The sequence below is a fragment of the Rhinopithecus roxellana genome, chromosome 9 (assembly GCF_007565055.1).
Source record: "Rhinopithecus roxellana isolate Shanxi Qingling chromosome 9, ASM756505v1, whole genome shotgun sequence".
In the NCBI taxonomy this organism is placed as follows: Eukaryota; Metazoa; Chordata; class Mammalia; order Primates; family Cercopithecidae; genus Rhinopithecus; species Rhinopithecus roxellana.
The window spans coordinates 125,709,368-125,726,510 of NC_044557.1; the positions used below are offsets into that span (position 1 = coordinate 125,709,368).

The window sequence follows — 17,143 nt, forward strand, 5'->3', positions numbered from 1 at the left end:
ACAAATCTGGAAGCAGAGGACTTGATTTGAGCCCTAGCATTGCTACTAACAAGGCTAGGCACTTCACTTCTCTGGGCCTCTACTTCCTCACCTGAAACGTGTGTGGTGTGTGTGTCTGCCAGTCTGAGTTGCACTGACTTAGATAACAGAGAAAACAGAGTTTGTAATTACACAACAGTCATTATTTTCATACACTCTTTATTAAAATTTTCCTTAAAACTTTTAAACAGTAGAGGAATGGTGCAGAGATGGTGACTGGAGCCAAATGCTGATTCCAGGGAATAATTCAGTAAGTGGAGAAAGAAGAAAACATCAAAGCTAGCCAATGAGAGGTCACTTCACTGGTTCCTTACATGCTGAAAGGAGGCTCACACCCTGCAGTAAATGGCAAACGAGTACAGCAAGGCCAACTGGAATTGACTTAGCAAAGCGTATGGCCACTTCCTTAAGAAAGGCAAGTCTGTGAGATCCAGACCTCGAGGCCTGACTTCCACGTTTGGGTTTGCAAGCCCACTCTTCTATCAGCTGTTAATAGCTGCCTAGAACCTCACCTATGACTGTGGCAAACCATCAGCAGACATGCAGTGGTGGCAAATGTCTGCACAACCAAGGAGGGTTCCTATAGGATTGTGAAGAGTATCCTTTCCCATTCCAATTTTAAAACAGATGTATAATTACCAAAGCAGTTTCATATACATGGTGACTAGCAGGGAAAGAGGGAGTGCTGCCTAAAATACTCCACAGCCTCCCCGTCCTCCTGGTTTCTGTATCTTCTGGGTGTTCTTTTGTTTTGCAAAGTGATTTGGGAGATTAGGTGGGTTTTGTTTAGACGGGACAGCATGAGCAAAGTCGGTGAATAAGTGCTACTTGATTGCACAACAAAAGATACACAAGGAGCCTCAGCCACAACTCAATCCACTTGCCCCAACAGTGTGCATTTCTCAATTAAGTTATTTTGTTAGCAAGACTACTGGTTAGGAGAAGGAGAAAGTGCTTATTGCACCGAGATTATTCACTGTATAGAAAGCATTATAATCGGATCAACAGAACATTCTTTCTAAGGGCCCTAGAACTCCTATTTGGTAACGTTGCAGATGCAATGGAAATGTGCCTATATTATCGGTGTGCTATAGCAGTCCCTGCAAAAAACAGAGTAAAACTCCACAACAGTCTTCAATTCAATGATTGATGCCTGGGAACTAAGAATCTGCCTGAGATGTCAAGTTGACCAAAAGTCTACATGGAAAATAAGAAACTTTTTCCTCTAGATGTTAATTAAGGAGATAAAATTCTGAAGCATTCTAAGAAATTAGTCCCATTAGCCCTCTCTGCCTCATCGGAAAGCATGGGTTGTAAGCATGTATTATTACTAAAATCACTTTTGAAAATGAAAAACAAAATCATTCTAATTTTTCAAACATATTCCATAGTTCACTTCCAAAGTTGCCATAAGGAAAATGAAAAAAAAAAAAGATTGAGAAGGTATTTTCAATCAGCATAACAAAGGATTAGTTAATATGCAACAAATTAGTAAGAATAAAACAACTCAAAAGAATACTGTGCAAAGGATATGAATAGAGAATGCACAGAAAAGGAAATCTAAATTGCCAATATAAAAAGATGCTCAATCTCACTAAGTAATCAGCTATAAAAATAACAGCAAAATATTTCTTGCCCATGAGATTGACAAAAATTTTAAAGTCTGGTACTACCAACTGTTGGTGAAGATACAGTGAGACAAGAACTTTGATGCCCTAGTACAGGAATATAAACGGGTACTGTAAACCAAAAATAAAATTCTAAGCCCCCCTCAACCATCTGAATGGACCTCTCCTCTTGGCCAAGGGCATTCCAAAGTCAACCTGAAAAACCAGTTCAGGCTATGATGTGAAGGGGAGATGGACATGCCTCATTATATCCTTCTCCCTTTTGGAATTCAGGAAAAGCAGACCAGCATTAATATCAACACAGACCTTAAGTCTGATAAGAAACATTAATAATCTATTCTCTCTGAAACCTGCTACCAGGAGGTTTCATCTGCATGATAAAACCTTGGTCCTCACAACCCCTTATCATAACCCAGACATTCCTTCTTATTGAGGATAATTTTTTCAATCAGCTGCCAATCAAAATTTTTAAATCTACCTATGCCCTAGAAGCCCCTGCTTCAAGTTGTCCTGCCCTTCCAGATCAAACCAGTGTGCAACTTGCAGGTACTGGTTGATGTGTTATATGTCTCCCTAAAAGGTATAAAACCAAACTGCACCCCAACCACCCTGGGCACATGTCAGGACATCCTGAGGCTATCACAGATGCATCCTTAACCTTGGCAAAATAAACTTTCTACATTGATTGAGACCTGTCTCAAACACTTTTGGGTTCACAGTACAAATGGTTGGGAGAACGGTGTGGCATTACTGAGTAAAACTGAAATACTCAGAAACTGGGCTCCATTTCTAAGTCCTCCCTTAGAGATCACCTAGATGTGTAGGAGGGTCATGACAGCATGGGGAGCACAAGGTAGATCTCTAAATGCCCATCCACAGAAGAATGGCTACACTAAAATGAGACACTCTACAGCCTTATACCTGCATTAGCAATAGAGATAACGCTCAGAAATATCTACTTTCAACTGCAAAAGGATAGCAACAGTATATAATATTCTAAGTTTTTAAACATGTAAAATAGATTGTTTATGGCTACATGTATATGCAGTAATTCCACAAAAATGCGCATGAAAGTGTTCTACAGCAACTTCAGAAGTGAGAGAATAAGGCTTTAGTTATATCGTTAACGTGTTTTTTTAACATCTGAGGAAAATAAATATGGCATTTGTCACTTCTGGATAATGGGTATATGTGTATTCATTGTATTTTATTTAATAATTTGCTATATGTTTGAAGGTCTTCCATATTTAAATAATTTTAAAGCGTTTTAAATATATACATATTTAACAGTCTATTGGAATGCAGAGTTGAAAAGCATACAGAATTAGGTACATTATCTTTATCTATCACCCTCATGTGTCTGGAGTAACTAAACGAGGTAATTATCTCCCATGTTTGTGATACCTATCAGCTAAATTGCTTTCAGGCACATTATCTCATTTAATATTCTGAACAACCCTTTGATATTGGTATTATGACAGCCATTTCACTTATAGGAAAAGTCAACCTTTAGAGTTTTGGAGATTTTCCCAAGATTATCCAGTTAGTAAGGGATGCACAACTGGGATCTCACACTGTCAATGTTACAGCACAGATGACCAGTAAGAACCCTGACAATGTATTATTCCAAAGTTATATGCATCATCTTTAAGATCTGTGTTACTGACCTGAAGCTACAGGTTTGAATTCACAAATGAAATAGAATACTTTATCACTGACATTTTTAAAGCCTTCAGTCAAATCTGCTTCTTCTGACTATTTTTAATATATCGACCTCATCTAAAAATAAGTTGCAAAAGTCTGATAAAACCTCGCATGTTAATACCAAAAAAAAAAAAAATGGACATCTTACCCAGGTAGGGTATTTTCTCATTTTAAAAATAAATTTTCTAAATTAATAAAGTAGAAACTATAATGTCATCTCTTATACTCTTTTATTCAATGTGCTAGTGGCAAACACATACTAATCTCTGGGTAGCTAGTGATTAAAGAAGCCTCAGTCCCTAATTTGAGAATGTAACTATCATTAAACAAGTTATCAAACACAAGTAGCACCAACAACATAAGCTAAATTTAAGGAATACACAGCTCAGACACCGTCCAGGTTACTGCACCAAGTACAAACCTATCAATAAAAATAACAGCATCAACTATAGGTAGCCTGAATTCCACCCTCACCTAGCAATAATAAGGTACCCTCCTACTCCCCCACCTCACAAAATGAGAGTGCCCCCCTTTCCCCTGCTAGCACAGTGTCAGAGAAGGTTTGTTAACACAGAAGGCTTAAATAAAATCCAGTCTCATAGCACAGTACCCAACATGCCTGGATATAATCAAAATCATTTATCATACCAAGAACCAGGAAAATCTCAATTTAAATGAGAAAAGTTAGTCAAGAGATGCCAACACTGAGATGGCACAGATGTTGGAATTACCTGACAAGGATTTGAAAGTAACCATTATAAACATGTTTCAACAAACAATCAAAAATGGGCAGGAAAAAAATTTTAAAAACAGTCTCAGTAAAGACACAGCAGATAAAATACAATAACTGAAATTAAAACTCACTAGGTGAGCTAAACCAGCAGAATAAAGATGATAAAGGAAAGAATAGGTGAATCTGAAGGTAAGAACAATAGAAATTACCCAATCTGAACAGTAAAGAGAAAATAGACTTAAAAAATAATCAGTATCAAGCCCTGGTAGAACTATCACAAAGTTTTAACATTCACATCCTCCAAGTCTTGGAAGGAAAGGAGAAAAAGGGCACACCTGGAGAAGTACTCAAAGAAATAACGCCTGAAAACTTCCCCAATTTAGCAAAAGACATAAACCTACATATTCGAGAAGGTGAATGATCCCCAAACAGGATACACCCAAAGAAATCCACAAAAAGGCACAACATAACACACCCCTTGAAAACTAAGGACAGAGCAAGATTTTGAAAGTAGTGAGAGAAAAAGGACATCTTAGCTGAAGGTCAAAACAATTCAAATGACAGATTTCTCATCAGAAACCACAAAGGCAAAAAAAGGGGGTACAACAGAAGTTATGCTGAAGAAAAGAAACTGTCAACCCAGAATTCCACTTTTGCGGATACACCCAAAAGAATTAGAAACAGGAGCTCAAAGAGATACCTGTGCACTCATGTTCATAGCACGATAGCCAAAAGGTGGAAGCAACCCAAGGTCCCGCCGCAGATGAATGGAGAAAGAAATGAGGTCTGTCCATACAATAGAGTATTATTCAGCCTTGTGAAAGAAGGAAATTCTAACACGTGCTAAAACATGTATGAATCCTGAGGACATTATGCTAAGTGAAAGAAGCCAGTCACAAAAAGATAAACACTGCATGATTCCACTTATACGAGGTACCTGAAGTAGTCAAATTCATAGAGACAGAAAACAGAATTGTGGTTGCCATGACTCTGTTGGAGGGTTTGGGGAAGGGAAGAATAGGAAGTTATTGTTTATGGGTACAGAATTTTGGTTTTGCAAGATGAAAAGACTTCTGTGGCTTGATGACGGCAATGGTAGCATAACAATGTGAATGTACCTGATACCACTGAAAAATGGTTAAGACAGTAAAATACACGTTACGCAAATTTTATCAATTTCTAAAAATTAAAAAAAAATTTTTTTAATAATATCTACAATTTTTTAAGTATTTACTACATACCAGACACTATCCTAAGAGCTTTGCATGTATTTCCTTATTTCTCCTCCCAAAATCTTGTGAGGGAAATGCCATGATCCCTGTTCTACAGATGAAGAAATTGGGTTTCTATAACTTGGCCAAAGTCCCACAACCAAAAAATTGAGTCAAAATTCAAACTCAGGTTGGGGAGATGCTGAGAAACATTATCTCTAACTCATGATGGTAAAGGACTATTTGTTTCAAAGGCAGCTTTCCCATGAATACAGCTGAGGTGAAACACTCCTAGGTCTTTGAGAACACGTTGATCTTTTCAGATAAGGCACAATAATTTAGAAGGACTAATAGGAAAAGAGATACAAATGATATTGATAGACAAGGATAAAAGAATGGCATCACTCCAGAGGGACTAATTCTTCAACATTTTGCACAAAATCTCCAGATTCACACATAAGGGGTATTCTAATTGTATAGGACTAAGAGTCTTAACTGTAAGAGGAGAAAATGTTCATCTCCTCTGATAATGTGAAATACAGAACACACACAGGTAACTTTTTTCACTTTCTGCTTGCTTTTGGAGAAATGAAATAATCTGAGAAATAAAATAATGGCCAAACTTTTAAGTTGCGCCTTGCAGAGGTGGTACAATTATTCATAACCTGATGAGTTTCAGAATAAACTCCTAACTCCAGTACTCTCAGAACCTTTTCTTTCACTTGATCTAAATTTCTACTTACTCATCCTTCCCTGTTTCACCATGTTCTCTAGAACACTTCTGATCACATCCCCTCGCCCCCTAGACTCCATGGTCAGATACTGGAACATTGCCCTCCCTGGTCACAGACCTTTGACCTTCTCCCAATACCTGCTATTCCAATCACAAGCGTGTATGCACCCCAGAACCTCCACAAGCACAATGGGGACTTGGTATCTTCCTGCAGCAGATCAAGGCACAGGGCTTGGGCAGCAAAGCAGAGGCTAAATTCCAGCTCCTCACTGCCTTGGACACAGAACTGGACACAATGACCCTGACTCCTGCCTCTCCCTCTCCTGGGCATCAGAATCTCCCTGGAGAAAGACCCAGAAAGACACTGTTCAACATGAACTGGCCTCAGCAACCCATTTACATCCCCTCAGGCAGCCCCCCCAATAACACGTTATGCCCTCTCAACGCCTGCAGTTGCTGATACTGCAGTCTAACTCAGGACCCCACATTCATCCTCGCTCCCTCACAGCCCCCTGGTGCTGCATCTACAACAGGACTGAAGCTGCTTGCTGGGCAGCGCCCTCAGCTCTGCGCAACTGCCCTCACCACCTTCTCTGTCTCAATCTCCTCTGCCTTTGTCCTGCCCTCAAAAGAAACACTTTAAACTCACTGGGCATTCCACTGGCAGGCTGCATGCTCGGGCCACACCACCAAGTCCTAAGGTACAGTATGGGATCCTCTGGGAAAATGAGGACACAGGGAATGCAAGACAACGGACAGCTGGCCAGAGAGAAAGCAAGTGTCCAGGGCCACCCCATACCAGGCCAGTCCTTGTTTTATATCTTCTCCAATGGCCGCCTCAAGAGAGCCTAACATGGGCCGGGCGCGGTGGCTCAAGCCTGTAATCCCAGCGCTTTGGGAGGCCGAGACGGGCGGATCACGAGGTCAGAAGATCGAGACCATCCTGGCTAACATGGTGAAACCCCGTCTCTACTAAAAAATACAAAAAACTAGCCGGGTGAGGTGGCGGGCGCCTGTAGTCCCAGCTACTCGGGAGGCTGAGGCAGGAGAATGGCGTAAACCCGGGAGGCGGAGCTTGCAGTGAGCTGAGATCCGGCCACTGCACTCCAGCCCGGGCGACAGAGCGAGACTCCGTCTCAAAAAAAAAAAAAAAAAAAAAAAAAAAAAAAAAAGAGAGCCTAACATGGTCACAAATAATGTGGCCCTCTGCTGCACCCCTCTAAACCCATAACCAGCAACAGAGAAACAAGAAAGAAGGCAGAGCAATGTTTGTTTTCCCATCCATGAAGGAAAAAACTCTTAGTCAAATAAGACTCAAGAAGATAATACTCTAGTTCACCACTCGGTTTATTTCTTGAATAAATACTTATTAAGTGGCCATTGCGTACCAGTCCCTGTGCCCAGCATGGCTGCTTGGATTACGCAGAATAACAGGCGAAGGTATTTGGTAACCTGAAAAGGTATCCGCATTCATCAATTATTCCTATCCTCTCCTCTACCCAACTACATTAGGAATTCCTGTGGGCAGCTATTCTACCTTTTGCCTGGCACAGAGCAAGTCCTCTGGGAGTATCTGCTGAATAACCTCAGCAGTGTATACCTGCGGCCGAGACACTTCTCATCTCCATTCCACGGGCCAGCAGCTCTGCCTCGCACCTGGGCGACCAAAGCAGCCTACAAGCACATCTCCTCGGATCACGTGACTTTGATCTCCTCTTCAAAGATGAACCTATGCCTCCTTTTCGTATCAGAGAACAACTGCATGGAATAAAGTTAGGCCACTGAGTTAAATGCACTCTCTCTCTCTCACACACATTCACACACACGCAAACCACTAGAATATAGAAGGTGAACTGATAGGTCCATTTAAAACACACCACCCCCTAGCAAACTTTCTTTCAAAGGGCCATGCTGGCCTCAGGATGTGGGATGGGCCTTATCTTCCTCCTTTGTCTCACAACAGAAAACAAAGGAAAGAAAAAAATCCCACATAAACAGGCCACTGTTGTTTACATTGTAGCCACATCTTGGAAGGTTCAATTACACCTGCTTTGACATATGTAAGATCCAGCATATGAGCAGTGGCTCAATCTTAGTTTCTTCCTCCCTGATTTGAATTGCTTATTTTACATGTCTGTCAGAAGACTTGAACAACTCAAGTTTTTTGGCCAATAAAATGTAACAACCAAAATAGTCATAAAACAAGATTCTTACAGCTACGTGTAATACAATTAATCTCCTGATTTTTTATAATCACACTCTACAATATGTGTATTGTGCAAGAAAAGTGAACATACTTTGTTGAAATAAATCTCATTATAGTACTGCCTTTTTCTATCTAGGCGTTTAAACTTTATTTTAAATCTATTCCTTCTTCCATCCCCGTTACCCAAAATAACTTTATCAATAAAATATTAGCATATTTAAGTGAGTGCTCAATAAACATTTGTTAATTAAATGAATAAATGAGTCAGTAATTATAAAATACTGGACTAACGCTCCCTGAGAAGCTGGCATTAATTTGTAGAATAATGTGCTTGCATGTTCAGGTACATACATCAAAATGGAATTTAATAATAGGCATCAAGTAGCAGTTAAATATTAATGCATTTCTGCCTTAATAATTTTACTTCGCAATATTATACAATTCAAACAACAATAAATATGAGCTGAGATAGAGTGCATTTACAATCAAACCACTAGTATTTATATACTTTAAAATAAGATTTGAAATATTAATACTAATATGGAAATAGTTAATAACCTAAATGTCGATGTAAAAGAAAAGAAGCATGCATTATGTTACAACTAAATGTCTTTTTAAAAAAATGTAATCAACGCAACTTCTTAATTATACTTTTTTTAAAAACAAAAGCTTGCACAAAGACATGTCTGTTACACCCGGTTTACAAGGAACATCTTTATAGGAGATTTTCTTTCATTTTAAAGCTATGTAATGAGTAGGCCAGAGAGAATCTACTGGTAAGAAACTTCAGTGACTATAATAACTAATATTTATCAAATTTTAAGTTTAATACACTCTGTAAAATGTAGTTTTACCAGTATTGAAAAATTTAACATTTCTTAAGGTATATTCTGACATATTTGTCTTTTAATTCACCTACTTTTGATCATACTGTTAGAAAATAATTGGACATGAAATAGTTTGGATGTAAGTTTGTTCTGAGTTCGCTGCAAAGAAGTTAAGAAATCAGCTGGCAAAATTATTTTAACTTCAAGAAAAAATGGCCTTAAAAAATTAAATAAGTTATATATTTAGTAAACCTAAAAGGCAAGAAGTTATGTTAAATGTTTAAGAAGTAAATGGAAGTAAATCTAAATCGGCAATAAGACGGTCAGTATTGAAATGAAGCTCTCATTTAAACTTATTTACTGAACTTTCTTTTCGTTTCATATATTGTTGTTTTTAGTATAGGCATGAATGATCCTGTCATCAATTCAAAAAGGAAGACTGCAGTCAGGCAAACATTTCCTTCCCAGTGCCTATCAGCATGTCTTTCATGTCTTGGCGTCCATTTTAGGAGTATCAGCGAGGTAGTGTATAAAGGAGCTTATTAAACAAAGGTTGTCATTTTGGCAACACACATAAACGTTAAGTGATTTCATTTTACTGAAAATCAAAATGTTGATTAATTAAAAAGTTGAAGACTATACTTAAGCTTAACTGTTCAAACTCCTCTGATTTCATATATTTTTCAATCATATTTATATATTAAATGCCATTTTCAGGATTGCTGATGTGTCACTATAATTTTATAAAAAACATCTGAAACAATTGATCATTTAAGGCGCGCAATAATGGAAAGCTATAGACAGGTTTTTATTGTCGAAGGATTAACAAATCAATGATTACATACTCAAAACAAAAGCACAGATCCAGGGGCAGTCTTTCATACTGCCCAAAATGATGAGTACTTATGTGAATAGATACAATTTTCCTGTATTCTTTCAGCATATAAAATAAAAAGAAAATACATGATTATAGGAAGTCATAACCTAATCCTACAACTCAAACTCTCTTTAAAAACAGAATACTTACAATGAGGGTGGTCCACAGTAACACATGCCTTACAGTTAACCTCTCCTACAATAATGCTGATTTTTAAGAACAGAACTATCACAATCCAACCACAATCAGGCCTAATAGGAAGGATTTATTGTTCAGAAATTAGATATAAAGTATATATCTAAGTAAAACACCAGGTAGTATTAAAAAGAAAATCGGTAAACTTTCTAAATTTTCCTTCTACTTAAAACATTTTGAGAGAACCAGAATCGTTTAATTATAAAATCTAATCAACCAAAATGAAGGAATTTTTCTCCAAGTATTGCAAACACAGCTCACCACTTCTTCTCCAAAAGATTTAAATTTCTATTCTCTACCATTCTCAGCCATTTCTGCCAACATCATAAAAATCACCTTTCATCATTTCCTTCTCACAATGAGAATTCACTAATCGCATACATCTCTTAGACATAGACACCTCCCCACCCACCTCCCAAAAATGGTTCAGAGCAAAGACACACAAAAAAATAATGACCAAGCTCACATTTCTTGTTTGCCCTTCAAGCGAAGTCTGGTGTCTTCAGCTTGCCTTTTCTGGTCTTCAGTGTTGTCACTAATTGCTGGGGGATGTAGTTTAGGACAGCATGAAGCAGCAGAAATAAAAGCTGTTGCTTTAAGAAAACGTTTTCTTAAACACATGGATAAAACAACTTTTACTCTGACTTCCTGGCTGGGCTGCAGAAAATCTTAGAAAGGCTCCTTGAAAAGTTAATATCTATAAATGTCTAAAAATAAAATAAAATAAAATCTAAAAACTTACGTTCTGAACACATTCCGAAGGATGTCTTTCTGATTTGATTTGAAAGCAGGTTTGTGTTGATGAACAAACTTTATTTTGTAGAAAATTAATATTCCCTCTATTGGAAATTTGCCTTGCCATCTTCTATATTAATCCTGTCTCTCATGGTATAATCATACATGCAAAAAATCAAATATGGTATTTCCCAAATGCATGGACACTGTGGAAGCTTCGTTTTGAAAAAGGCTTTTATTTCCCTTAATACTGGTGACTAAACGTCATTGTATGTACCAACACTTTCAAATAGCCCAAGAGACTTAAAAAGCCTTCTAAGTTTGAAAACCAAAAAGTTCTGAGTTTTTCTGTACCCCAGGACGGTTTTCTTTCCTGAAGCTCAAGCCGAGAAAGCAGACAAAAGAAGCTGATTTGACTGAGCTGTGCCAAGTCTTGCCTTTTTTTCTTTCCTCAGCTCTCCCTCTGCCTCTCTCTCTCCCTCTTTTTCTCTCTCACTCTTTTGCTCCCAGTATGGCAACCTTCCGAGCAGTCTTGGCGGAGGTCCAGGCTGTGCCAGTCTGTCTGAATTCTTGTCTCCAAAAGATGTCCTTTGCGGATCAATTAATACATTTGAAAACAGGAAACCGTGGTACGGTACCCAAATCCTGGCACCAACAGCATCGACTTCTGCCAAATCACCTTACAGATTTCATGGTATTCTACCTTTCATAATTATTACTAACATGTTCCCGGAGCAATAATGGAGTCCTAGAAGCTATTCACTGCTCAGCAATAAGGAATCTGTTCCCTAGAAATGTCCATATGCGACATATGCACAACCTGCAATAAATCAAATTTCTCCTGTGAGAAGAGATGTATGTAACTTTAATAAGCACCACATACTGTATTTCTTTTTATAAGACTTGCTTTTCCTTGTCCTGCTGCAAAGACTCATGGGAGAATAGAAACGGAGGCAAGCAGATTAAAATTAAAACCGTATGCCCAGAAATGTCATGCTTTATCCTATGGAGAATGAATATAGTTTTGATTGATCTGTAACTTTATTTTTAAGGAGGCTCTAATATAAACTGTACCTATTCAAAAGTTTACTACAGATGGAGGGAGGAGACGAGTTCTTTTGACAAAACAAATAACAATAAAAAAGAAAAAGAAAACATCTAGGGTACATTTAATAAGAGTAGGTATCTTTTCATATTTTGACACCTCAAGTTCTAACATAGTCACTTGTTTACTTAATTCATATTAATACAATATAGTAAGATTAAATAAGTACTGTTTGCTTTTATTTTTACCATAAACACCTTTTGAAGCAAAACAGCCAGTCTGTGGCTCACACACTTACCTGGTTTAAGAAATCACTTTTACCTGTGGGGCTTGAACACAGAAAATAGCCACATTCTAGAATCATCACTGTTTCACAGAAAGAACCCAGAAGAGTGACTTCTAGTCCTTGATTCTGTCCCTTTCAAATTTAGATAACTCAAGGTCTCAAATTGCTAATCTATGTAATCTCCTCAGTTTGCTCATCCACGAAATATGAAAATCAGTGACTTCCTACTCTTTGCTCCCAAACTACTATGTTTATGCACATAGTACACCTTCATCCTAACTGCACAGTCATTAGTTAAGTATGTGTGCTTTGCCAATCAAATGTGTCATCCTCACAATTAGGATTATGTGTCACTTATCTAAGAAAACAAAGTCTTGCATAGAGCCTTCCATATACAGGTGTTCAACAAAACTATTAAGTGAATAAGTTATGGGAACAGATCACATAAATATTACTCTGAATGACAGTGAAAAACAAAACCACATATTACTAAACCATAAAGTTGATAGATCAAAAAAATGCTACAGAGGTATCATAAGGGTTGAACTAAAGCACTGACAAAAGCATCCTGTGCTGTCCTTTCAAATAGGGATGATGAAACGTGGGCAGGCTAACAGTGAATTTGTAGTTCAAAACCAATAACCTGTTAGTAGCCAAAGACTAAAGAGACTCTTGAAAGCAGCATGGGAGAAGTGACTCATCATGTGCAAGGAATCCTCGGTAAGATTAACAGCCGATTTGTCATTGAAAACCATGGAGACCAGAAAGCAGTGGGATAACATAGTCAAAGAGCTGAAAGGAAAATAACTGTCAACTAAGAATTCTATGTCAGCAAAACTATTCTTTGAAAATGAAGGAGACATTAAGACATTCCAGATAAAAACAGAGTTCATTACTAGCAGACTTGCTCTACAAGAAATACAGGAACGTTTCCACCAAGCTGAAATGAAAAGACACTAGACAGTAAATCAAATCAATGAAGAAATATAGGAGTAAGTATAAAGGTAACTGCAGAAGTGAATATTTTACAAATAGTATAAATGTATTTTAAAACATGCAATATAGTTTAAATTTTTTAATATTCTTAAACATTTCTAAAATATTTAAAATGGGGTAAATGTACTCTTTTCTGTCTGATTTAAATGACAAAAGCATAAAACTGTTGTTATAAACCTATGTTGAAAAGCACACAATGTATAAAGAGGTAATATGTGACAATAAGAGTAAAGAAGGAATAGAACAGAGCTATATAGGAGCAAAGTTTTTGTATATTGTTAAGTTGGCATTAATCTGAATTAGATTGTTATAAATTAAGATGTTAACTGTAATCCCCAGGGCAACCACTAAGCAAATAACTCAATGATATAGAGGAAAATAAATGGCAAGGAAACTAAAATGTTACTTGAGAAAATATTTTAACATAAAATAAGGCAGTAATAGAAGAACAAAAAAGACAGAGATACATTGAATATAGCCAAATAGCATAAATAAATCCTATCTCATCAGTAATTGCATTAAACTTAAATGAATTAAACATTCCAATTAAAAGACACAGATTGGTAGAATGGATTAAAATTTTAAAACATAATTCAACTATATGCTGTCTACAAAAGACACATTTTATACTCAAAGACACAAAAAGGTTTATATACCATGCAAACAGAAACCCAGAGAGAGCTGGAATAGTTATACTAACAGGCAAAACAGACTTTAAGAAAACTCTTGCTACTAGAGATAAAGAAGGACATTTTAAAATGCTAACAGGGTTAATTCATCAAGAAGAGACAACCAATATAAACATACGTAAGAACAGAGCCCCAAAATACACAAAGCAAAATCTAAAATAATTGAAGGGAAAAATAGGTAATTCAACAATGATAGTTGGAGACTTCAATACCTTTCATTCCACAACTGCTAGAACAAACAAAAGATCAGCAAGGAAATAGAAAACTTGACCAACACTATAAATCAACTAGTACCAACAGACATCTACCGAGCAATATACCCAACAGCAGAATTTTTTTTTTTTTGGAGAGGGAGTCTCACTCTGTCACCAGGCTGAGTGCAGTGGCACGATCTCAGCTCACTGCAACCTCCACCTCCTAGGTTCAAGCGATTCTCCTGCCTCAGCCTCCCAAGTAGCTGGGACTAAAGGCACCTGCCACCATGCCTAGCTAATTTTTGTATTTTTAGTAGAGATGGGGTTTCACTGTGTTGGCCAGGATGGTCTCGATCTCTTGACCTCGTGATCTGCCCACCTCGACCTCCCAAAGTGCTGGGATTACAGGCATGAGCCACCGTGCCCGGTCAGAATGTACATTCTTAATGACACATGGAACTTCCTCCAGCAGACAATATGTTTAAGGTTATAAAATGAACCTCAATAAATTTAAAATGATTGAGTCAAAGTGTGTTTTCCAACCACAATGAAATAAAAGTAGAACTCAATAGAGACAAAAAAAAAAAAAGAAAGGAAAAATCACAAATATATGGAAATTAAATAACACTCCTAAATAATGAAGAAATAATAAAAACTAGAGTGGAAATAAATGAGATAAAGAACAAGAAAACAAATACAGAATATCAGCAAAGACACTGCAAGACCACTACAGACCTTTACCTCACATCTATTAGAATGGCTATTATGAAAAAGATCAACAAAACAAGTATTGGCAAGAATGTGGAGAAGAGGGAACCATCTACACCACTGAAAGGAATATGAATTAATACAGCCACTATGGAAAACAGTATGGAGGTTCCTCAAAAATTAAAAATAGAACTACCGGCCGGGCACGATGGCTCACACCTGTAATCCCAACACTTTGGGAGGCTGAGGCAAGCAGACTGCCTGAGGACAGGAGTTCGAGACCAGCCTGGCCAACATGGCAAAACCCCATCTCTACTAAAAACACAAAAGTTAGCCGGGCGTGGTGGCAGGCACCTTTAATCCCAGCTACTTGGGAGGCTGAGGCAGGAGAATCACTTGAACCTGGGAGGCGCAGGTTGCAGTGAGCCGAGATCACACCATTGCACTCCAGCCTGGGTGACAAGAGCAAAACTCCACTTCAAAAAAAACTAGAACTACCATATAATCCAGCAATCTCACTTCTGAGTATATATCCAAAGAAAATGAAATCAGTATACTGAAGACAATCTGCACTCCCATGTTCACTGCAGCATTATTCATAATAGCCAAGACATGAAATCAGCCTAAGTGTCCATCAACAGATAAACGAAGAAAATACATATGGCAAATGGAATACTATTTGGCCTTTAAAAATAAGACTCTGCAGTATGTGACATCACAAAAAAGAATATGTGAGGCAATGCACATAATTAGCTTGATTTAGCTATTCTACAATGTATACATATTTCAAAATATATTTTATAGCATATATACAATTTTGTCAGGTTTTAAAAATGAATAATGAACATTAAGTAAAAATTTAAAACACTACAGACCAATATTCCTTATGAATATAGATGAAAAAATTCTGAATAAAAAACTATCAGACTGAACACAGCAACATATAAAAAGGATTATAAGCCATGACCAAGTGTGATTTATCCCAGGAATACAAGACCGGTCCAACATATGAAACTCAATTGATGTAAAATACCATGTTAATAGAACCATGTATAGAACCCATATGATCATCTCCACACAGAAAAGCATTTGACAAAAATGCATACACAAATGGCCGCAGAAATGCTGTTCACAATAACCCAAAATGCAAACAATCTCCATGTCCAGCAGCTAGTGAAGAGATACAAGGTTGTTGGGCCATACATTAGAATATTACACAACAACACAAAGGAAGGAAGCACTGACACATGCTACAGCATGGATGGGCCTTTGAAAAAAGTATGCTAAATGAAAGAGCCAGGCACAAAAGTCGCATATTGTATGATTCCATATATATGAAAGGTTCAGAAGAAACAAATCCATCGACACAGAACATACCTTATTGGTTGCCAGGACCTGGGCAGAGGAAGAATGGGAAGTGACTGCCAGTGACTATGGGGTTTCTTTTTGGAGTGAACCAAATATTTTTATGGTTTAATGGTGATGTCTGCACAACAAAGTGAATGCATGACAAACCACTGGATTGTACATAATAAAATGACAAGTTTTATGGTATGTGAATTTTATCAACTTTTTTAAAGTTGCAGTCCATCTCTCCAGTATTTACAGGTGTTACAACCCAAAGTAAACTCACAAAAATCCTTTATAGCCTCTTACACAGAGGCAATACTATACATTAGCTAAACGCTTATCCACCTCAATCTGCTTCGGGAATCTGCCCAGCTAACTCTAGTGCCTTACTCTGCTTTGACTTCTTGGTTCCATCCCAGCCAACTCCAGCATTCCTGGTTCCATCCAAACACCACTCTCTTCTGCCAGCTCCCTTGGTTCTGGCTCTGAGAGCTTCTGCTCTCCTGGACAGCTAGGCCCTCCCAGAGGCACCCAGTCATTTTTGTCTTCCAACTCACACTGCCAGGCCCTAGGGAATTCCAAATTTTAACACGCCCTAGCCCCCTCTGCATGTTCAGTCTCTGCTTCCCAGGACTCACTTTGCTCTCTATGTGCACTACGAATCCCAGCAGGCACACACAGACCTTTTCAGTACTAACCCAAGATCTGACTCATCTCCTTTCATGCTGCTGTGGTTTGGATGTGGTTTGCTTGTTCTCACCAAGTCTCAAGTTGAAATTTGATACCCAGTGTGATGGTATTGGGAGGTGGGGCCTCCTGGGAGGTATTTGGGTCATAGGGGCATATCCCACACGAACGGATTTGTGCCATTCCCAAGGGATCAAGTGAGTTCTCACTCTCATGAAATGAGATTGTTTCTAAAGAAATAGATTTGTTCCCTGAGAGTAGGTTGTTACAAAGCCAGGACGCCCCTTGGGTTTGGTCCTT

General features: G+C 37.9%; 1 protein-coding gene across 5 annotated transcripts in view; it reads right to left on the bottom strand.

The window, feature by feature from the left end:
• Positions 1-17,143, bottom strand: part of MSRA (methionine sulfoxide reductase A) — a 365,945-nt gene that overhangs the window by 323,118 nt on the left and 25,684 nt on the right. Inside the window, exons 1-2 of one of the 5 annotated variants that reach the window (XM_010353454.2) lie at positions 10,896-11,386; positions 10,620-10,695 (exon numbers count right to left, since the gene is read on the bottom strand). The exons of 3 other annotated variants lie outside the window; for them this stretch is intronic. Coding sequence is in view for 1 of the 2 variants with exons in the window: in XM_010353453.2 (XP_010351755.2) it covers positions 10,896-10,908 (13 nt within the window). In the remaining variant the exon portion in view is untranslated. Of the gene's footprint in view, positions 1-10,619; positions 10,696-10,895; positions 11,387-17,143 lie in introns of those variants that run through there. One more of the 5 variants, XM_010353453.2, reaches the window with a different exon arrangement.